The sequence below is a fragment of the Antennarius striatus genome, chromosome 9, assembly GCF_040054535.1.
Source record: "Antennarius striatus isolate MH-2024 chromosome 9, ASM4005453v1, whole genome shotgun sequence".
Lineage (NCBI taxonomy): Eukaryota > Metazoa > Chordata > Actinopteri > Lophiiformes > Antennariidae > Antennarius > Antennarius striatus.
The window spans coordinates 24,828,498-24,850,000 of record NC_090784.1 but is presented as its reverse complement, the minus strand read 5'-3'; the positions used below and the strand labels follow the sequence as shown (position 1 = coordinate 24,850,000).

Here is a 21,503-nt window from a genome sequence, read left to right as displayed (position 1 = left end):
CACCAGGGGGGCGTCCAGGAGGCATCCTGACCAGATGCCTGAGCCACCTCATCTGGCTCCTCTCCATGTGGAGGAGCAGCGGCTCGACTCTGAGTCCCTCCCGGATGACCGAACTCCTCACCCTATCTCTAAGGGGGAGCCCGGACACCCTTCGGAGGAAACTCATTTCGGCCGCTTGTATCCGGGATCTCGTTCTTTCGGTCAAGACCCACAGCTCGTGACCATAGGTGAGGGCAGGAACGTAGATCAACCGGTAAATCGAGAGCTTTGCCTTTCGGCTCAGCTCCTTCTTCACCACGACGGACCGATACAGAGTCCACATCACTGCAGACGCTGCACCGATCCGCCTGTCGATCTCCCGTTCCATCGTACCCTCACTCGTGAACGAGACCCCGAGATACTTGAACTCCTCCACTTGGGGCAGGTTCTCATCCCCAACCTGGAGAGGGCACTCCACCCTTTTCCGACTGAGGACCATGGTCTCAGATTTGGAGGTGCTGATTCTCATCCCAACCGCTTCACACTCGGCTGCGAACCGCTCCAGTGAGAGTTGGAGATCACGGCTTGATGAAGCCAACAGCACCACATCATCTGCAAAAAGCAGAGACGCAATACTGAGGCCACCAAACCGGACACCCTCAACGCCTTGGCTGCGCCTAGAAATTCTGTCCATAAAAGTTATGAACAGAATCGGTAGTCATCTGTAGTAACATCTGTTGTAATATCTGTCGTAATATTTGTAGTAACATCTGTAGTAATATCTGCCAGTAATATCTGTAGTAATATCTGCAGTAATATCTGTAGTAATATCTGTAGTAACATTTGTAGTAATATCTGTAATAATATCTGTAGGAAGGACGTGCAGCAGGTTAGGGTGATTAAGGATAGGGATGGAAGTCTATTGACAGGTGCCAGTAGTGTGATGGGAAGATTGAAAGAGTACTTTGAAGAGTTGATGAACGTGGAAAATGAGAGAGAACAAAGACTAGAAGAGGTGACTGTTGTGGACCAGGAAGTAGCAGAAGACCAGAAGATTAGTCATGATGAAGTGAGGAGGGCACTGAAGAGGATGAACAGTGGAAAGGCAGTCGGTCCTGATGATATACCTGTAGAGGTATGGAAGGGTCTAGGAGAGGTGGCAGTAGAGTTTCTGACTGGGTTGTTCAACAGGATCTTAGATAGTGAGAAGATGCCTGAGGAATGGAGGACAAGTGTGCTGGTGCCCATTTTTAAGAACAAGGGAGATGTGCAGAGTTGTGGCAACTACAGAGGAATAAAGCTGATGAGCCATACAATGAAGTTATGGGAGAGAGTAGTGGAAGCTAGACTAAGGGCAGAAGTGAACATTTGTGAGCAGCAGTATGGTTTCATGCCAAAACAGAGTACTACAGATGCAGTATTTGCTTTGAGGATGTTGATAGAGAAGTACAGAGAAGGCCAGAGGGAGCTGCATTGTGTTTTTGTAGATCTGGAGAAAGCTGATGACAGGGTGTCCAGAGAGGAACTGTGGTATTGTATGAGGAAGTCTGGAGTGGCAGAGAAGTATGTTAGAGCGGTGCAGGACATGTATGAGGACTGTAAGACAGTGGTGAGGTGTGTGTAGGTGTGACAGAGGAGTTCAAGGTGGAGGGGGGACTGCATCAGGGATCAGCTCTGAGCCCCTTCTTGTTGCTATGGTGATGGACAGGCTGACAGACGAGGTTAGACAGGAATCTCCATGGACTATGATGTTTGCAGATGACATTGTGATCTGCAGTGAGAGCAGGGAACAGGTGGAGGAGAAGCTAGAGAGGTGGAGGTTTGTCCTGGAAAGGAGAGGAATGAAGGTTAGCCGCAGTAAGACAGAGTACATGTGTGTGAATGAGAGGGACCCAAGTGGAAGAGTGAGGTTACAGGGAGAAGAGATCAAGAAGGTGGAGGATCTGAAGTACTTAGGGTCAACAGTCCAGAGCAATGGAGAGTGTGGAAAAGAGGTGAAGAAGCGTGTCCAGGCAGGATGGAACGGGTGGAGGAAAGTGTCAGGTGTGATGTGTGATAGAAGAGTTTCAGCTAAAATGAAAGGAAAGGTGTACAAAACTGTGGTTAGACCAGCGATGTTGTTTGGTCTAGAGACAGTGTCACTGAGGAAAAGACAGGAGACAGAGCTGGAGGTAGCAGAGATGAAGATGCTGAGGTTCTCTCTGGGAGTGACCAGGATGGATAGGATCAGGAATGAGTACATCAGAGGGACAGCACATGTTAGAGGTTCTGGAGATAAAGTCAGAGAGGCCAGACTGAGATGGTTTGGACATGTCCAGAGGAGAGATAGTGAATATATTGGTAGAAGGATGCTGAGTTCTGAACTGCCAGGCAGGAGGCCTAGAGGAAGACCAAAGAGGAGGTTTATGGATGTAGTGAAAGAGGACATGAAGGTAGTTGGTGTGAGAGAAGAGGATTCAAAGGACAGGGCTAGATGGAGGAAATTGATTCGCTGTGGCGACCCCTGAAGGGAAAAGCCGAAAGGAAAAGAAGAAGAAGAAGCTTGTTGGTCCCTGGAGCAGTGAAAGCGGATTCTGTCTGTTTTTGTGGGATTTAGTTCAGTGAACAAAATGTCTTCACTTGACTCTTTGGGGAATTTGGTTCTAGATCAACTAACAGCTGCTGAAGAGGAAGTTTTTGGAGCTTTAAGAAAAATTAGCGTCAGGAAGGAAGCAGAGAGAAACCAACAGCGCCGCCTGCTGGACTGGTGTCTGAGAGCCGAGCTGAAGCTACACAGAATAGATACACAAACCGGCATTTACCGACCGGAACGGAAGATTTAACAATCAGTTCATCCACATTTAACCACCGGAACGGTGTCTGCGTTTGTTGTCATTATATGAGTTTGTGTCATAGTATTAGTTTGTAGTAACAGTATTATTTTGTGTCATAGTATTAGTTTGCGTCATAGTCTTAGTTTGTAGTAATAGAATTAGTTTGTGTCATAGTATTAGTTTGCGTCATAGTATTAGTTTGTAGTAATAGTATTATTTTGTGTCATAGTATTAGTTTGTGTCATAGTATTAGTTTGTAGTAATAGTATTAGTTTGTGTCATAGTATTAGTTTGCGTCATAGTCTTAGTTTGTAGTAATAGAATTAGTTTGTGTCATAGTATTAGTTTGCGTCATAGTATTAGTTTGTAGTAATAGTATTAGTTTGTGTCATAGTTTGCGTCATAGTATTAGTTTGTACTGTAGTCATAGCATTAGTTTGAAGTCATAGTATTTCTAGTCATAGAATTAGTTTGTTGTCATATTATTAGTTTGTTTCATAGTATTAGTTTGCAGTCATAGTATTAGTTTGTTTCATAGTTTTAGCTTGTAGTCATAGTATTAGTTTGCGTCATAGTATTAGTTCTTCATAGTATTAATTTGTGTCATAGTATTAGTTTGTACTCATACTATTAGTTTGTAGTCATAGTATTAGTTTGTACTCATAGTATTAGTTTGTAGTCATGGTATTAGTTTGTGTCATAGTATTAGTTTGTGTCATAGTATTATTTAGCGTCATGGTATTAGTTTGTGTCATAGTATTAGTTTGTACTCATACTATTAGTTTGTAGTCATAGTATTAGTTTGTAGTCATAGTATTAGTTTGTAGTCATAGTATTAGTGTGTAGTCATAGTATTAGTGTGTAGTCATATTATTGCTGAGTTCTGAACTGCCAGGCAGGAGGCCTAGAGGAAGACCAAAGAGGAGGTTTATGGATGTAGTGAAAGAGGACATGAAGGTAGTTGGTGTGAGAGAAGAGGATGAGAAGACAGGATTAGATGGAGGCAATTGATTCGCTGTGGAGACCCCTGAAGGGAAAAGCCAAAAGGAAAGAAAGGAATATCCGCAGCAATATCTGTAGTAATATCTGCAGTAATATCAGTAGTAATATCTGTTATAATATCTGTAGTAATATCTGGACAATATCCGGACAATTCAAAGGGTTTTAGTTTGGAACGTATCTTCAGAAATATATGCAGTAATATCTGCAGTAACATCTGTAGTAATGTCTGTAGTAACATCTGTTGTAATATCTGTAGTGACATCTGTAGTAACATCTGTAGTAATCTGTAGTAATCTGTAGTAATATCTCTTAATCCCACCAGCAGACGTTCCAAAGCGTTTTAACACAGACAAACCCAACAGGACTCTTCTTGTTCTCTGGGGGGTCGAACTAACTCCTCTGTCACTGCAGCTTAGAACCAGCACACCTGTTGCTGATTGGTGGATTTTAATCAGACACTCACACAGGTGACTCACACAGGTGACTCACACAGGTGACTCACACAGGTGACTCACACAGGTGAATCACACAGGTGACTCACACAGGTGAATCACACAGGTGACTCACACAGATGAATCACACAGGTGAATCACACAGGTGACTCACACAGGTGAATCACACAGGTGACTCACACAGGTGAATCACACAGGTGAATCACACAGGTGAATCACACAGGTGAATCACACAGATGAATCACACAGGTGAATCACACAGGTGACTCACACAGGTGACTCACACAGGTGACTCACACAGGTGACTCACACAGGTGAATCACACAGGTGACTCACACAGATGAATCACACAGGTGAATCACACAGGTGACTCACACAGGTGACTCACACAGGTGAATCACACAGGTGAATCACACAGGTGAATCACACAGGTGACTCACACAGGTGACTCACACAGGTGACTCACACAGGTGAATCACACAGGTGAATCACACAGGTGAATCACACAGGTGAATCACACAGGTGAATCACACAGGTGAATCTTGTGACCAGAAACACACATGAGATCAGAACACTGGTGTCTCAGAGACCAACGCCGTCTGACCACCATGTGTCTGTCAGAATGTGTGTGTCACAGACGTGAGAACACACACACACCAGAACACTGTGTGTGTGTGTGTGTGTGTGTGTGTGTGTGTGTGTGTGTGTGTGTGTGTGTGTGTGTGTGTAGCTCCTCCAGCCTGCTGGACAATCTCCTCTCCAGGATGGAGTTCTATGCCACCAACCTGGAGGAGCTGGTGGAGGAGCGGACTCAGGCGTACCATGAGGAGAAGAGGAAGGCGGAGTCGCTGTTGTACCAGATCCTCCCCCAGTGAGTCCCGCTACCTGCGAGCCCCGCCCCTGCGGGCCCAGCCCCCCGTCTCACTGCCCGTCTCGCCCTCAGCTCGGTGGCGGAGCAGCTGAAGCGGGGGGAGACGGTCCGGGCCGAGGCCTTCGACTGCGTCACCATCTACTTCAGCGACATCGTGGGCTTCACCGCCATCTCTGCCCAGAGCACGCCCCTGGAGGTGAGCCGCCGGCCACGCCCCTTCCCCTGGGCCGTGGGGGGGGCTGACCTTCTGTCTGTGTGCAGGTGGTGACGCTGCTCAACGACCTCTACACCTGCTTCGACGCCATCATCGACAACTTCGACGTCTACAAGGTTGGTTCTGGTTGGTATCCGGGACACGTGACCCAGGTTGATGTGATTTGGGTCACGTGACCCGGGTCACATCTAGTCGCCCTGCTGACCGGCTGTTGAAGCAGCTCTGGGTGTCAGCGGCTCTTCCTGTTGTGCTGCGGTGCCCCCAGGTGGAGACCATCGGCGACGCCTACATGGTGGTGTCGGGCCTGCCGGTCCGGAACGGGAAGCTGCACGGCAGGGAGGTGGCCCGCATGGCGCTCGCCCTGCTGGACGCCGTCCACACCTTCAGGATCCGCCACCGGCCGGGGGAGCAGCTGAAGCTGAGGATTGGGATCCACAGCGGTGAGGGGGGGGGTCTGGATCCACAGCGGTGAGGGGGTTGGTGAAGGGGGGGGGGTCTGGATCCACAGCGGTGAGGGGGTTGGTGGGGGGGGGTCTGGATCCACAGCGGTGAGGGGGTTGGTGAGGGGGGGGGGGTCTGGATCCACAGCGGTGAAGGGGTTGGTGAGGGGGGGGGTCTGGATCCACAGCGGTGAGGGGGTTGGTGAGGGGGGGGGTCTGGATCCACAGCGGTGAGGGGGTTGGTGAGGGGGGGGGTCTGGATCCACAGCGGTGAAGGGGTTGGTGAGGGGGGGGGTCTGGATCCACAGCGGTGAGGGGGTTGGTGGGGGGGGGGTCTGGATCCACAGCGGTGAGGGGGTTGGTGGGGGGGGGGTCTGGATCCACAGCGGTGAGGGGGTTGGTGGGGGGGGGGGTCTGGATCCACAGCGGTGAAGGGGTTGGTGAGGGGGGGGGTCTGGATCCACAGCGGTGGGGGGGTTGGTGGCGGGGGGGTCTGGATCCACAGCAGTGAGGGGGTTGGTGGGGGGGGGGGTCTGGATCCACAGCGGTGAGGAGGGGTGACACACACAGCTTTGCTGCGTTCAGGGCCCCTCAGACACCGGGGTCCCCCCAGCCGGTTCACGCCCTTTCTTGTGTCGTAGGACCCGTGTGCGCCGGAGTGGTGGGGCTGAAGATGCCCCGCTTTTGCCTGTTCGGGGACACCGTCAACACCTCATCACGGATGGAGTCCAGCGGAGAAGGTCAGAGGTCACCACACTGTTGGGACTGTTGGGCGGGGCTCCAAGCGTGTGACCTGTTAGTCATCAGGTGACCTCCACACCACTGGGGGCAGCAGACGTAGAACCCTACTGGTTCTGCAGAGTCCAGCGTGCTCCTGCCCCCTGGTGTTTGGTAGGCATCAGGTCACATGACAGCCAATGAGAGGCGGGCCTGATATGGATATATTAGTATCAGTGGTATCAGATTGATGGTCATGTGACGTCATGTGATCTGTGTGACAGCGCTGAGGATCCACGTGTCGGCGGCGGCGCGGGACGTCCTGCTGGAGTTCAGCTGCTTCCAGCTGGAGCTGCGAGGAGAGATCGACGTGAAGGGCAAAGGAAAGATGACCACCTATTGGCTGCTGGGAGAGAGCGACAGCCAATGAACGAGCGGCTGACAGGAGGGGCTGAGGGAAGACGACTCGTCACTTCCTGAAGAACCTTCAGAACTCGGGGGACCACCTGGAGCCAGGAGGAGGTGGAGGCGGGGCTGTAGGGGGCGGGGCTATACAGGGGTTGGGCTTTAAAGGGGTGGAGCTGGATAGGGGTGGGGCTTTAAGGGGGCGGGGCTGTTGATGGACCGTTCTGGTTGTTTTATTGGTGACCTGTGACGTTGTTCCGGAGGCGGGTCTAGGACCAGGAGTGACCGGCCCCCTGTGGCCCAGTCTGTACAACCTGAAAGTTACTGTGTAGAACTGCTGACTCGTCACCGGGTTCTTTAGCACCCTGGCTTCAGCAGAGTGAAGGTCATGTGTTCACACTCTGGCCCCGCCCCTGCCGGGAGCGCTGCAGCTGTTCTGATGAACTGTGGGAAACCAGCGAGATTAGCTCGCTGCTACTCATCCTGATCTGGTGTGAACGTCAGAGCAAGAACAAATCACTTCCTGCCTGAGGCGCTGAGGACACGCCTCTTGATGCTTGGACCAATCACAGCTTGATATTTTCTGTGTGAAATGTGTTTTGCTTCTGAACATTCCTGCCCACCTGATGCAGTGCCGCACCGAGGCGTCTGGGTTCCTGACAGGTGGGCGTGGTCTAGAACAGTGAGGACAGGTGATTCTGGCCCAGGGGGGGCGTGGTCTAACCTGTAAATAAAGGCTGCTGTGTTGTCGCTGCTGTTCGTTCTTTCTCTCTGAGCGCTCTGAGTTGGAGGTTCTCCTGAGTTGAAGGTTCTCCCTGCTTCAGCATCTCCTCAGAACTGAATTGTGACAAACCTTTCAGAGGTTCTCACAGCGAGGAACCGCCTGGAAGACGAACCACAGGGCACAAAACCCCAGGGGCCCGGTTCCACCGCCTGCAGGGTTCTGACCGAAGATGAAGGTCCAGGAGTTTCTGAAACGACGCAGATGCTTCAGAAGGTTGATCAGGAAGCAGCTCCTGGTGGTTTGACTGAGGTTGTGAAGCCCGACCATCTCCAGCGTTCTATCTGTGGAAGGTTCCTGTGACCTTCAGGAGCTCACGCTCAAACAGGACATTTTGTTGGAAAAGGTAAACTTTAATAAGCAAAGAACAATTTAAATGTTTGACATTAATGAAAAGTAGCTGCATCTGTTCATAACCACAGGAGGAACCGGACCGGACCCAGAACACGAGAGCAGACGGGCCTGGAACAGGAAGCTCCTTGGCTCCTCCAGGGGCTCCTCCACTCAGGTCTTCATGTGATGAGCTGTGAGGAAACAAACCAGTCTGATGGGCTGAAACGCTGAGTCCAGTCCACCAGACTCCAGGGGGCGCTGGAGGACTGGAGGCTGGTTCCTGACGCCCAACACGGGACTGATGGTTTATCAGCTGACCAGTCGATTAATCGTGTGTGTGTGTGTGTGTGTGTGCTCACAGCTTTGACGGTGTGTTTGATGTAATCCTTCCTTCCTGTCAGGTCGTGTTCGGGGTACGTGTCGAACACCTGGAGGACACAAACACACGTTTGACCTTTAGCCTCACTGGGATAACGTTAGCGCCCTGGAGACCGGCTCCGTTCGCACGCTTCCTGTTCACACACCTGCTGGCAGATCTGCTTCATGGTGACCTCCTCCAGATCGGCGTCCTCCAGGAGCCTCCTGAGCGTCGCCCTCAGCTGCTCGTCGCTCGGAGGCTTCTTCACCACGTTGATGAGCAACTCGTCTGAGTCCGAGTCCTCCACTGCAGAGGGGAGGGGCCAGCAGGGGTCATGTCCCTGCCTACAGCTAGCAGCTAACACTAAGCTAACGTAGCTCATCAAACATGCAATCCTGATAGGCTTCGTACCGAAGCCAATCGGTTCTGTCAATTGTTTTTATCAATCGTTTCAATCGATTGGTTCCAGAACCTCACCAGGGTTGGCTCTGCTGTTGCTGCTGCTGTCGGCCTTTTTGGTCCTGGCGGTGGGTCTGGGGGGGGGGTTGGGCTTGGGGGTCCAGAACAACAGAGTTAATAGGAATTATCTCCTGAGCATTCAGCCAATCATGTGGTCTCACCTGGTCGTCGCTGTCCGCCTCCGACTCGTCTGAAACGGCCTTCCTGGACCTCTTTCTGGGAGGACCGTTCTTCTTCGTTGGTGTCCTCTGCCTCTTCGCTGGCGCCAACTTCTGGGGAGTAGACTTCGCTTTTCCAGACTTGGATTTAGGAGACTGACAGAAAGTTTGGAGGAACCAGCAATGAGGTCACCACTAGAGCCGATCGATCAGCTGATCAATACAACAGGAACTTAGGATATAACTGTGTCCGTATCAGATCAATAACCTTTAGAGGAAATGTGTTTACACTGAGACTCGGTCTAACAGCCAATCAGACGGATCCGTTAACTCCTGGTTGAAGTTGAACGGAAACTGGTCTGACCAGCAGGACAGATTATTGATTAGCTAAGAGCTCGATCAGCCAATCATCAGATAACTGTTTAAAGGAATGGACTGTCAGGTTGATCTCAATGCGATGATGTCACTGTGATGTCACTGTGATGACCTCACCTGTTCCTCCTCAGACTGCTGCGACGCGTCCGACGCCTCGTCTTCCCTCTCTGACGCTTTCCCCTCTGACCCCTCGGCCCCCGCCCAGGCCCCCGCCTCGCGGTCGTCCTCGTCGCTGCTGGAGTCCATGACGATGGCCTTGGACTTGCTGCCCGTCCTGGAGGAGGAGCTTCTGGCTCTGGGTTTGCTCTTCTTGGTCCTGGGGGGGTCGTCGGCAGAGAGCTTCTTCTTGGACTTCCTCTTCTTCTTGACGGGGAGACGCTGAAACGGACACAAGCAGGGGGGGTCAGGGCGTGAACCAGTGGCCCTCGCTGTGTGAACGACATCCATGAAGCAGGTTGCTAGGCAACATGATGGGCTGTGCATAGAGGCGGAGTCTCTGGAGGAAAGAGGGAGGGGCTGATGTGGCCTCACCTTGCCACTGTTCCTGGGGGCGATGAGGAATGTCATGATGCGGTCCACCAGGTCGGCGTGCGTCCCCTTCTTCTCCAGGTCCAGAACGCCGCAGACCAGCTTCAGCTTGTTATTGGTGAAGGTCCTGCATCAACACAAAGAGGCTGGGTCGCAGCCGGGCCACGCCCATGAGGCCGCGCCCACGAGGCCACGCCCCATCACCTACCGGAGCAGCTTGTCTCGCTTCCTGGCGTAGGGCTCGCTGCCGGCGTCGAAAGGGAAGCCATTGAAAAGACGCAGCGTCTTCTTGATGGACGCCATCTACGAGGAGCACAGACAGCAGGCTACAGGTGTTTCCTTGACAACCACACGTGGCTCTGAGGCTCCGCCCACCTTCCCCGGCCGGTCGAACAGGATGGCGTGCAGCGGTTTGAGGTCCGCCGGCTTCGTCCTGGTGATCTGGTAGCCGATGCGTGGAACGTCGCCCAGCTTCTCTCCGCTGCCTGGGACAGAAAACAGCGTGAGACCACTGCCCTAACACGCTTCAATACACCTCAGCACGCTTCAACACACGTCAGCACGCCTCATGCTTCAACCCGCATCAGTAGCTTCAAACACGCATCAACACGCTTCATTATGCTTCAACATGCATCAACACGCTTCAACACTCAACACACTTCATCATGCGCCAGCACGCCTCAACATGCTTCAACACGCCTCATCATGTATCAACATGCTTCAACCTGTATCAGCACGCTTCAACACACATCAACACCCTTTAACACGCCTTAACACGCTTCATCATGCTTCAACACAAATCAACACGCTTCAACATGCCTCAGCATACCTCAACACGCTTCAAATGCATTAACAGGCTTCAAACCGTGTCAGTGCGCTTCAACACGCGTCAGCATGTTTCAACATGCTTCAAACGCATCAGCAGGCTTCAAACTGCGTCAGTGCGCTTCAAAAACGCATCAACACGCTTCATCATGCTTCAACATGCATCAACCCGTATCAGCACGCTTCAACACGGTTCAGCACACCTCAACACCCTTTAACACGCCTTAACACGCTTCATCATGCTTCAACACGAATCAACACGCTTCAACATGCCTCAGCATACTTCAACACGCTTCAAACGCATTAACAGGCTTCAAACCGCGTCAGTGCGCTTCAAGACGCGTCAGCATGCTACAACACGAATCAACAGGCTTCAACAGGCTTCAACACACCTCAACATGCTTCAACACACGTCAGCACTCCTCAACATCAATACACATCAGCACGCTTCAACACGCATCAACACGCGTCTATGGTTCAGTTTACCGTCTCCAGTCTTCAGCTTCTCCTTCTGCTTGGGCGCCTGGAAATCGAGTCTCTCCACCGTCTTCTTTGTCCTCTTGCCCTCAACGACCCCCCCTGTGGCTGAAAACATCTGATCAGAACCCTGAAGGAGAACACCTCAGAACCCAGTACCCCTCGGAACACCCCGTAACCCAGAACCCCCTGGAATCCGGAACCCAGAACCCAGTAGAACCCCGCAGAACCAGCAGAGGGGGTGACCCAGCTCCTTACCTGATATTTTGGAGCGGCTGATGCTCAGACTGGACCTGTCCTCCTGTGGCGCCTCCTGCTGGTCCTCCAGCTCCTCGTCTGACAGCACCGAGCTGTCCATCGCCTCCCGACAGAAGCACAGACGTATTTACCTGACAGAGGTACAGACGTATTTACCTGACAGAGGTACAGACGTATTCACCCGACAGAAGTACAGACGTATTCACCCGACAGAAGTACAGACGTATTCACCCGACAGAAGTACAGACGTATTCACCCGACAGAAGTACAGACGTATTCACCCGACAGAAGTACAGACGTATTCACCCGACAGAAGTACAGACGTATTCACCCGACAGAAGTATTCACCCGACAGAAGTACAGACGTATTCACCCGACAGAAGTACAGACGTATTCACCCGACAGAAGTACAGACGTATTCACCCGACAGAAGTACAGACGTATTCACCCGACAGAAGTACAGACGTATTCACCCGACAGAAGTACAGACGTATTCACCCGACAGAAGTATTCACCTGACAGAAGTACAGACGTATTCACCCGACAGAAGTACAGACGTATTCACCCGACAGAAGTACAGACGTATTCACCCGACAGAAGTATTCACCTGACAGAAGTACAGACGTATTCACCCGACAGAAGTACAGACGTATTCACCCGACAGAAGTACAGACCTATTCACCCGACAGAAGTACAGAAGTATTCACCCGACAGAAGTACAGACGTATTCACCTGACAGAAGTACAGACGTATTCACCCGACAGAAGTACAGACGTATTCACCCGACAGAAGTACAGACGTATTCACCTGACAGAAGTACAGACGTATTCACCCGACAAGTACAGACCTATTCACCCGACAGAAGTACAGACGTATTCACCCGACAGAAGTACAGACCTATTCACCCGACAGAAGTACAGACGTATTCACCCGACAGAAGTACAGACGTATTCACCCGACAGAAGTACAGACCTATTCACCCGACAGAAGTACAGACCTATTCACCCGACAGAAGTATTCACCTGACAGAAGTACAGACGTATTCACCCGACAGAAGTACAGACGTATTCACCCGACAGAAGTACAGACGTATTCACCCGACAGAAGTATTCACCTGACAGAAGTACAGACGTATTCACCCGACAGAAGTACAGACGTATTCACCCGACAGAAGTATTCACCTGACAGAAGTACAGACGTATTCACCCGACAGAAGTACAGACCTATTCACCCGACAGAAGTACAGACCTATTCACCCGACAGAAGTACAGAAGTATTCACCCGACAGAAGTACAGACGTATTCACCCGACAGAAGTACAGACCTATTCACCCGACAGAAGTACAGACGTATTCACCCGACAGAAGTACAGACGTATTCACCCGACAGAAGTACAGACCTATTCACCCGACAGAAGTACAGACGTATTCACCCGACAGAAGTACAGACGTATTCACCCGACAGAAGTACAGACCTATTCACCCGACAGAAGTACAGACCTATTCACCCGACAGAAGTATTCACCTGACAGAAGTACAGACGTATTCACCCGACAGAAGTACAGACGTATTCACCCGACAGAAGTACAGACGTATTCACCCGACAGAAGTATTCACCTGACAGAAGTACAGACGTATTCACCCGACAGAAGTACAGACGTATTCACCCGACAGAAGTACAGACGTATTCACCCGACAGAAGTATTCACCTGACAGAAGTACAGACGTATTCACCCGACAGAAGTACAGACCTATTCACCCGACAGAAGTACAGACCTATTCACCCGACAGAAGTACAGAAGTATTCACCCGACAGAAGTACAGACGTATTCACCCGACAGAAGTACAGACCTATTCACCCGACAGAAGTACAGACGTATTCACCCGACAGAAGTACAGACGTATTCACCCGACAGAAGTACAGACCTATTCACCCGACAGAAGTACAGACGTATTCACCCGACAGAAGTACAGACATGTTCACCTCCACAGTGATCCTGTTCTGTAGTCTTCAGCTTCTGGACCCATCATGAAGACCAGATCAGTACCTGACCCTGAACCCTAACCCAGTTTATTATCGTTTAGCTAAATCACTGACGTCAGCAGGCCACACCTTCTAGTTAACGGGTCCTGTTAACGTGGGGATACCCCTTGACTCCTCCACCTGTCTGTGGTTCGGGCACACCTGTCTGTCTCTCGTGTTGGTGATGCTGGGCTTGCGCTATGTCGCCTATGGCAACATGGTGAATGGCTACAAGGTTTTTAACCTGTGTAGCCACAGTGGCGTTCTTATTTTTTGGAAAAAAAGGCTAAAATGTACAACTTTTTTGGACTCGCGAAAATCCCCGAGCGATAACAAACTTTTTCTCTCACTAGCGCCGCTATTTCCGACGGCATGCCGACGGAATTTGCAGAAGTGGCCCGAACGTTCCCGATCATTAAATATGCACTCCTCTCATGACATCCTCTCATCCAATGAAAAACAATTCACAAGTTAAATCCGAAAATTGGTGTACAACAAGGCGAGGATGATGAATCGAAAGAAATTAAGAATCCAGTGTTATGCCGTTTGTGTTAAAATTCTAATTGAACAACAAATGGTGAATGCTAAGGGGGGGGGGTGGAGACAGACCGATCAGAAGGTCAATGAAAGATATTATCAATACTTGTTTGTAGTCTTAGACTTTTGTTCCCTCTGACCAGCAGGAATAACCAGCGATGATGTAAATGTGTTTTCACCTCGCTTGATGTTTTTCATGCCTTTTTAAATTCAAATGAAAAATCATGTTATTGAATTAAAATAAATAAACCAAACTATGACATACCAATGGTGTTGGTCAAAGTTCAAATGTCTTCTAGTCTCAGTAAAACTAACAGTAAACACATGACTGTATCTTCACACGGTGGCGCAGTGGTTAGCGCTGCCGCCTCACAACACGGCGGACCCCGGTTCGAGTCCCGCTCTGTGCGGAGTTCTCATGCTCTCCCCGTGTCTACGTGGGTTCTCTCCGGGTTCCGGCTTCCTCCCACCTCCAAAAGCATGCACTTCAGGTTGATTGGCCGGTCCCAAATTGCCCGTAGGAGTGTGTGTGAGTGGTTGTATGTCTTTGTGTGTGGCTCCGAGGTGCACTGGCGTCGTGCCCGGAGTGTCCCCCGCCTCACGCCCTATGCCACTGGGATAGGCTCCAGCTCCCCGTGACCCGCTGCGGCGGATGTAGCGGTGGGGATATGACGACGACTGACTGTCTTCACTGAGTGAATGCAAGTTTTCAATGGTTGAGTCTCACATGAAGTAGGACCGAAACAAGATCCTTGACTTCAGTGATTTTTGTAGGTAAACTGAGCAGAAGATTTTGCCCTCCGAATGCAGGACAACAACCCCGTTTCCTAAAACACGTCCCGGGGGGGGGGGGGGTCACACCAGCTCCTGGTGCAACACCGGTGATGCTGTCTCGTGCGTTCACGGGCTGGCGCGCGCTGACAGCCGCTAGCGGCGGCGCCTCCGGTTAGCCTTTGTCCCGTCCGGCCACGGACACCCGCTCCTACCGGGGCCCTGCGCGTGTCCGCGGACGGACGACTCGTCAGCGGCGGTGAGCTCCGTCCTACCGACGGCAAACCGAGCAGCTACCGCCGCCAGCAGGGGGCGGCTAGCCGCTGCTGCTAACGCTAGCTGCCGTAGCACCGTAGCGCTAACGACACGAACATGCTAGCTAGCATCCAGAGCCGCGGATCGCGAGACAAGTCCGCCCCCGCGTGACCACACCGTCAGTCCGGTGGGGGCTGCAGCCTTACCGGAACCCCACCGGAGCCCTACTGTACCGGAACCCCACCGGAGCCCTACTGTACCGGAACCCCACCGGAGCCCTACTGTACTGGAACCCCACCGGAGCCCTACTGTACTGGAACCCCACCGGAGCCTTACCGGACCCTCACCGGAGCCTTACCGGACCCTCACCGGAGCCTTACCGAGCTACGGAGCGGGTCGGCGGTCAGTGTCTTGTTTTGGATTTCGTGATGGCGGTTTCTGCGTGGGGCGGGACTACCGTGGCATCCTCTCCTCTGATTGGACCAAGTGCTGTGACGTTTCTTCTTCGTGTCCATAGTGACAACAGCGACCCTGGGTGTGGGCTGCCCCCTGCTGGCGGGTCTGTGACATAACGGAAGCGCTCAAACGGATTTAACGTCCGCTGAACCGGAAACGGACGCTTCTCCAACCGAGGTTCCTGTTTTAAAAAATACCGCAGTGATTTTTTGCTCCATCAGTTGGTCCCTGCTGCAGAATGGAACATTAGAACATTAGAATGGAACATTAGAATGGAACATTAGAACATTAGAATGGAACATTACAACATTAGAATGGAAAATTATAGAACTTTAGAATAGAACATTAGAACATTTGAATAGAACATTAGAACTTTGGAATAGAACATTAGAATATAACATTAGAATGGAACATTTGAATAGATATTAGAACTTTGGAATAGAACATTAGAACATTGGAATAGAACATTAGAATGGAACAATAGAACATTGGAATAGAACATTAGAATGGAACATTAGAACATTAGAATAGAACATTAGAATGGAACATTAGAACATTAGAATAAAACATTCGAACATTGGAATAGAACATTAGAACATTGGAATAGAACATTAGAACATTGGAATAGAACAGGGGAATGGAACTTTGGAATATTTATTTAACCTTTATTTAACCAGGCAAGCAATTAAGAACAGGTTCTTATTTACAAATGCTGCCTGAGCTAAGAGCAGTGGCTCTTAGAGGTGTGGGGGTGGGGAGGAAGGCTAAAATAAACACAAAGACATACACTATACAGAAAATATAAGAAAAATAAATACAAGACAATAGAACGAGACCGAGAAAGAGAGAGAGAGAGAGAGACACTCAACAAGTGCAGCTGTCAGCTACAATTTCATCATGGAATAGAACATTAGAACTTTGGAATAGAACATTAGAACATTGGAATAGAACAATAGAACTTTGGAATAGAACATTGGAATGGAACATTACAACATTAGAATAAAACATTCAAACATAGGAATAGAACTTTGGAATAGAACATTAGAATGGAACATTAGAACATTAAAATGGAACATTCATCTCTGTATGAAACCTTAAAAGGGAAGAGAACCCAGAATGGTTCGAGGACCAAGGCCAGACCTAGAGCTCCTGACCCAGAGGGCCCCACCCAGAGGCCTGACCCAGGGGCCCCGACCCTGAGGCCCCGACCCAGAGGCCACGACCCAGAGGCTCCGACCCAGAGGCCACGACCCAGAGGCTCCGACCCAGGGGGCCCCACCCAGAGGCCCTGACCCAGGGGGCCCCATCCAGCACTGCTGCAGCCACTGGTGGAACCCATGACCCCCACCATCCAGACGAGTCGTCAAACCTCACAGGAAGAGAGGAGCAAAAATGGGACCGGGGCAGGAGAAGTAAGTTTTGTCAGGTTTGTGGTTGGAACGGTGGAGGTGAAATAAACACATCCTGAATCCACTGACGTGGATCCTCATCACATCTCGCTGACTTTTGATGATTTGTCATTGGTCAAAAATGTAAAAATGAAATCCAGCTGTAACACACCTGAGACACACAGGTGTGAAAGTTCACTGATAGCATCGCTAAAGTTAGCAATCTTGTTGTTCACCCCTCTGGGTCATGAGCTAGCTAGCTAGCATACCATCCTGTCTGCTTAGGGTGAATTTGGTCTGTGTCACACATTTGTTGTGCAAGGTACCTGTTAAATCAATCAATAATCCCAGTGAGGTTAGAGGTCAAAGCTGGTTTGCCAAACACTGAATTCTGTTTTCTGTTTCCAGGTCAGACGGTGGAGGGTCCTTAAAGTCGCGTTCTTCCCCGTCAAGACGACGCTAGGTGGAGAGGTAGGGTGTACGTTTGAGTAATAATTAGAAGTTGTTGAGGGTTCCACATGTTCCTCGACAGCTGTCTGAGCCAAAGCGGTGAGGGGGGGCAGTTTAAATACGCATTAGCCAAGAGTTGAGCCTCCACTAATATCTGAGAACTCATCAAGTTAAACTGCAAATTTCTCAGTGATCCGTATCTTGTCTAAAACAACACCTTCAATATCTGTGGACATGTCATCAATACGTCATCAATCAATACATCATCAATATGTCATCAATGTGTCATCAATATGTCATCAATAGGTCATCAATGTGTCATTCATACGCTATCAATACGTTATCAATACATCTGGTAATCATGTTATCTGACAGGGACTCTGGTATTTTATTGACCTGTTCAGGTGGAGCGTCGCCGTAACGACTGCTTCACAGACAGCTTGGTTCAGGACTGCCACAGTGTGGAACTTTTGGGGTCTCTGATTCAACTTCCTGGCGTTTCTTCACACAGACGAGTAAAATAGACTGTTTTCTTGTTTTGAACTGATGGGTGTGTCGTTTGGGGATATGTGTGAGCTAGTTCCCTAACCACTGTTAGCTTCTCCACACAAATCAAACACGCTGGTTTGTGGGGTCGTTGAGAGTAAATCCTAAAGACAGACGGCACTCGCTTTCCCTCCGGTTCTCTGTCTCTTTGTTTCTATCTCCACCCAGGCTCATCTAAGAAGTTGGACCAGGTTCCAGTTAAGAGTTAAATAGAACATGTATCCACATGTTCTATTTATAATCGAACATGTATGATGCATGTTCGATTATACTTCCGGCTCTCAACTTCTGTCTCCTGTTGTCATTCCCTCTGTAACTCAAACTTTCACTGACTCTCTGCAATATTAAAATGACGGGAGTAAAGGAAAAGCAGAAAGGATAATGTAGACCGTAATTTATCTTCTACAGAAAAGTTAGGAGTGACCTCACAGAAGACTTTAAAGAAAAGTTGGAAGAAAAGACGGAAAGATATGGAAAAAAAGGCGGGCAGGCTGTTGTCTTGAAACAGGGGCAACTAAGAATGGATGATTTGGAACAAAGTGTTCATATGAATGATGTGATCATCACTGGCATCAAAAGCAAGTCGCGTTATTACACTCATGCTGTGGCCAAAGGAGAGAGAACTGAACACAGCGCTGACACCGAGACTGTGGACCAACAGGTGATTTCTGTAGTGATCTGGAGATAGTCATAGATCCGGACCAGATTGAGACATGTTACCCATCACCATCTGGAGGTAGCAGACCACCTGCAGTGTGATAAAATTCAACAATCGTAAACACAAGATTGTTCTTCTGAAACAAGGCTTCAAACGAAAAGGAAAAAATGTCAAATTAATGAGGATCTCACTAAAAGAATGCTGATAGCTCGACAATTAAAGAAGAATGGGCTGATGGACAACACCTGGACCAACACCTGGACCAACACCTGGACAAACACCTGGACAAACACCTGGACAAACACCTGGACAAACACCTGCAGGATCTTCATCAGAACAAAGGGGCTTTCACCGGAGCAGATGAAAACAACGTTGATCAGGAGAGCAGAGGAGTTGGTGAAATACGAGAAATAAAGACAGAAAAGAGTTGTTACTACAGCAAAAATCAGTACAACAGAGTCACTTCAATAGTGGGAGCTCTACACCAATTTTTTTTACAAATTAAGGATTCCATAGAAGAATTGAAAAATGATTCAACATCATCAATGTCAGAAACATGGATTAATGAAACAGAATCATGGATTTCTGCTTGGGGGGGTTAACATTAAGTTTGAGACTTTAAATAGCTTGTTGATATCTGTTGATAATATAATGGAATGTATAACTGTAACAAATTTTAATTCTTGGATAAACACTGTCTGTCTGCTGAGGGTTAATATGATCATTATGATCAACCAACAGGTCAAGGCGGATGACCCCCCCTCCAGAGCTTGGGTCCTGCCCGGAGTTTCTTCCTCAATTAGGGAGTTTTTCCCCGCCACCGTCGCTTATGCTGCTCTGGAGGACATTGTTGGCTTTCTATCTGTCAAGCGCTTTGAAATGTCTTCAGATGTGATTAAGCACTATATAAATAAAAGTTGATTGATTGATATTCTGATGAAGAACAAACCTTGTTGTTCCAGGAAGAATGTAAACATGGTTCTGCTTTAGGTTATATCTGGGACGAGGCTAATATCTGGAAGTGGATAAGAGTATGAACGTCTGTCAAAATTCAATGTATGAAATGGCCGAAAATATTATAATGTCATAGTTGGTTGACAACATGTTGTAATGAGAGATGTTTGTTGATTCTGGGGGAATTTCACAAATCTAATGTCTTCTACCCGTCAGCCCTTTTTTTTCAGATGTTGTTAATGTTGTAAATGTGATGAAGGTGTGACGTCTGTTAAATTAACATGTCTGAAAAACAACAACTAAATAAATTAATAATGAAATGTTACTAGCTTTGTCTGCTACGCTGCTACCGTAGTTGATCCACCATACAGAGCGCTCCATTTCCAAGCTGTTGTAGTCAAGTGCTGCAGTAGTGTGTGTGTCCCCCACTCTCTCATCCACCATTGTCAGCATGTTTGTCTCCTCTGGTCTTTTGTGTCCTGAATGGGTCTGTGGGTTTGATGGGTTTCCGTTGGGTATCACTGATGCCCTCACGTTTTTGCATACAGCAGACCCAATGCCGTGGAAGTATAAACATGAGTGAATAAGAGAAAGTGTCAGTTGCTATAATAGTATAAATAGTTGACATGAAATTTTTTTTTTTTCAAAATGTCCCTCTCACCCTTGTGGGGTGGTATCTGTGTGTCATCCTCAAGCTGGGGTCCTCTACCAGACCCCTGGGAGTCTGAGGGTTCTGTCAGTATCTTAGCTGTTCCTAGGACTGCGCTCTTCTGGACTGAGGCTTCAGATGTTGTTCCAGGAATCTGCTGGAGCCAATCTTCCAGTTTGGGGGTCACTGCCCCAAGTGCTCCTACTACCACGGGGACCACATTAACCTTGACCTTCCACATCTGTTCCAGCTGTTCTTTCAACCCTTGATACTTCTCAATCTTTTTGTGTTCTTTCTTCCTAATGTTGGTGTCAGCTGGAATCGCCACATCTATCACCACTGCTCTCTTCTGCTCTTTGTCCACCAATGTTTGGTTTGTTAGCTAGCAGCTATTTCCCTGCCACTTGCTGGTTGAGTGGAGAAGGTATTATTTATTCTCCTGGCCTCAATCTCCTTGGTGTATCGCTTCAGTCGGGTAGCCAGAGCCGATAGTCTCTGTTTGGCAGTTTCGAGTGCTTCAGGTATGGAGAGCTTGCTGTATTTCCTGGGTACCCCTTTATTCACCATGTTCCCCTTCTGTAGCTCGGCTAGCTGGCTGACTTCTCTCCGTGTCGCCTTTATCTTGGCCTCTAACCGTCTCTTCCATGGAGGGTATTGTTTGTTATGCCCTGTGTTGATCTTATATCCCAGCATCTCGAGGATTACTGTTGCTGTACTGTGGATCAGCTTGTTGGTCTCAGTTATGTTCCCTGTGGGGATGGTTCTTATCGCAGCATTCACATCTTCTAGCAGATCTTCTGAAGGTACTCGACAACTTAGCTTCGGTATGTGTCGGAGGGTCCAGGTTTCCATTTGGGTCACGATCTTCCTTCTCAGGTCAGCTCTTGTATTGAGGACCGCGGACCTTGTTAACCCGGGCGACGTCCGAGCCGGTATGACTCTGTCTTTATTGTGATCACTCATGACTGAGATAGGCTGGTATAGCATTTATATATATATACTGACGCGGACCTTGGCCTCTGGTAGAAAAATAGATTTTGTAAAGCTTTAAAAAAAAAACTCCCCCAAAATTTGATCCTATGTCCCCTGATCCAATTGTGCCCTGATCCAGTTGTCCCCTGATCCAGTTGTCCCCTGATCCAGTTGTGCTCTTATCCAGTTGTGCTCTGATCCAGTTGTGCCCTGATGCAGTTGTGACCCTTCAGGATTCTGGCTTGCACAATACCAAGACTTTCCTGAATTGTTTTCTTGCCACTTCCTGCTTGTACTCCAGTCTGAGAGAAATGTTACTTCCTTTACCTGACAAGAGTTGTTTGTTTTTTTACACATCAACTTCAGATTTACAGAGTTGCCTTAAATTTCCTGCACTAATC

The 21,503-nt window shown here is 49.2% G+C and overlaps 2 protein-coding genes and 1 long non-coding RNA gene across 11 annotated transcripts in view; 2 read left to right on the top strand and 1 right to left on the bottom strand.

Moving 5' to 3' along the window:
• LOC137602179 (atrial natriuretic peptide receptor 1-like) overlaps positions 1 to 7,643 on the top strand; it is a 37,965-nt gene extending 30,322 nt beyond the window's left edge. For all 3 annotated transcript variants that reach the window (XM_068324816.1, XM_068324815.1, XM_068324814.1), the window contains exons 17-22: positions 4,977 to 5,117; positions 5,190 to 5,313; positions 5,379 to 5,447; positions 5,597 to 5,771; positions 6,413 to 6,511; positions 6,773 to 7,643. In XM_068324816.1, the coding sequence (XP_068180917.1) occupies positions 4,977 to 5,117; positions 5,190 to 5,313; positions 5,379 to 5,447; positions 5,597 to 5,771; positions 6,413 to 6,511; positions 6,773 to 6,918 (754 nt within the window). In that variant the 3' untranslated portion in view covers positions 6,919 to 7,643. The remainder of the gene's footprint in view (positions 1 to 4,976; positions 5,118 to 5,189; positions 5,314 to 5,378; positions 5,448 to 5,596; positions 5,772 to 6,412; positions 6,512 to 6,772) is intronic.
• A 351-nt stretch (positions 7,644 to 7,994) lies between these two features.
• On the bottom strand, positions 7,995 to 15,518 carry dek (DEK proto-oncogene). 7 transcript variants are annotated; one of them, XM_068324818.1, is made up of 12 exons: positions 15,410 to 15,518; positions 11,446 to 11,576; positions 11,197 to 11,295; positions 10,261 to 10,370; positions 10,094 to 10,188; positions 9,889 to 10,012; positions 9,475 to 9,735; positions 8,986 to 9,138; positions 8,843 to 8,915; positions 8,532 to 8,671; positions 8,367 to 8,435; positions 7,996 to 8,198 (listed from the first exon to the last, which is right to left on the bottom strand). In XM_068324818.1, exons 2-12 carry the CDS (start codon positions 11,543 to 11,545, stop codon positions 8,187 to 8,189), a joined length of 1,236 nt encoding a protein of 411 aa, XP_068180919.1. In that variant the 5' UTR covers positions 11,546 to 11,576; positions 15,410 to 15,518; the 3' UTR covers positions 7,996 to 8,186. The 7 variants fall into 7 exon arrangements, with proteins under 7 accessions (XP_068180923.1, XP_068180919.1, XP_068180920.1 ...); XM_068324819.1 differs by having other exon boundaries at positions 15,366 to 15,488; XM_068324821.1 differs by lacking the exon at positions 15,410 to 15,518 and adding an exon at positions 15,355 to 15,373.
• Positions 15,519 to 15,969: 451 nt separating this feature from the next.
• Positions 15,970 to 19,737, top strand: LOC137601885 (uncharacterized). Its single transcript, XR_011037106.1, has 3 exons — positions 15,970 to 16,897; positions 17,282 to 17,344; positions 18,278 to 19,737. It is a non-coding gene; the product is annotated as an uncharacterized lncRNA (long non-coding RNA).
• The last annotated feature ends 1,766 nt before the right edge of the window (positions 19,738 to 21,503 follow it).

Excerpts from the sequence above, each read along its gene's own strand:
- dek (XM_068324818.1), bottom strand. The coding sequence starts at position 11,545 with ATGGACAGCTCGGTGCTGTCAGACGAGGAGCTGGAGGACCAGCAGGAG. Across the intron at positions 10,013-10,093 it reads AAGCGAGACAAGCTGCTCCG|GACCTTCACCAATAACAAGC; the intron begins GTAGGTGATGGG and ends GTGTTGATGCAG. Across the intron at positions 9,736-9,888 it reads CCCCCAGGAACAGTGGCAAG|CGTCTCCCCGTCAAGAAGAA; the intron begins GTGAGGCCACAT and ends TGTCCGTTTCAG.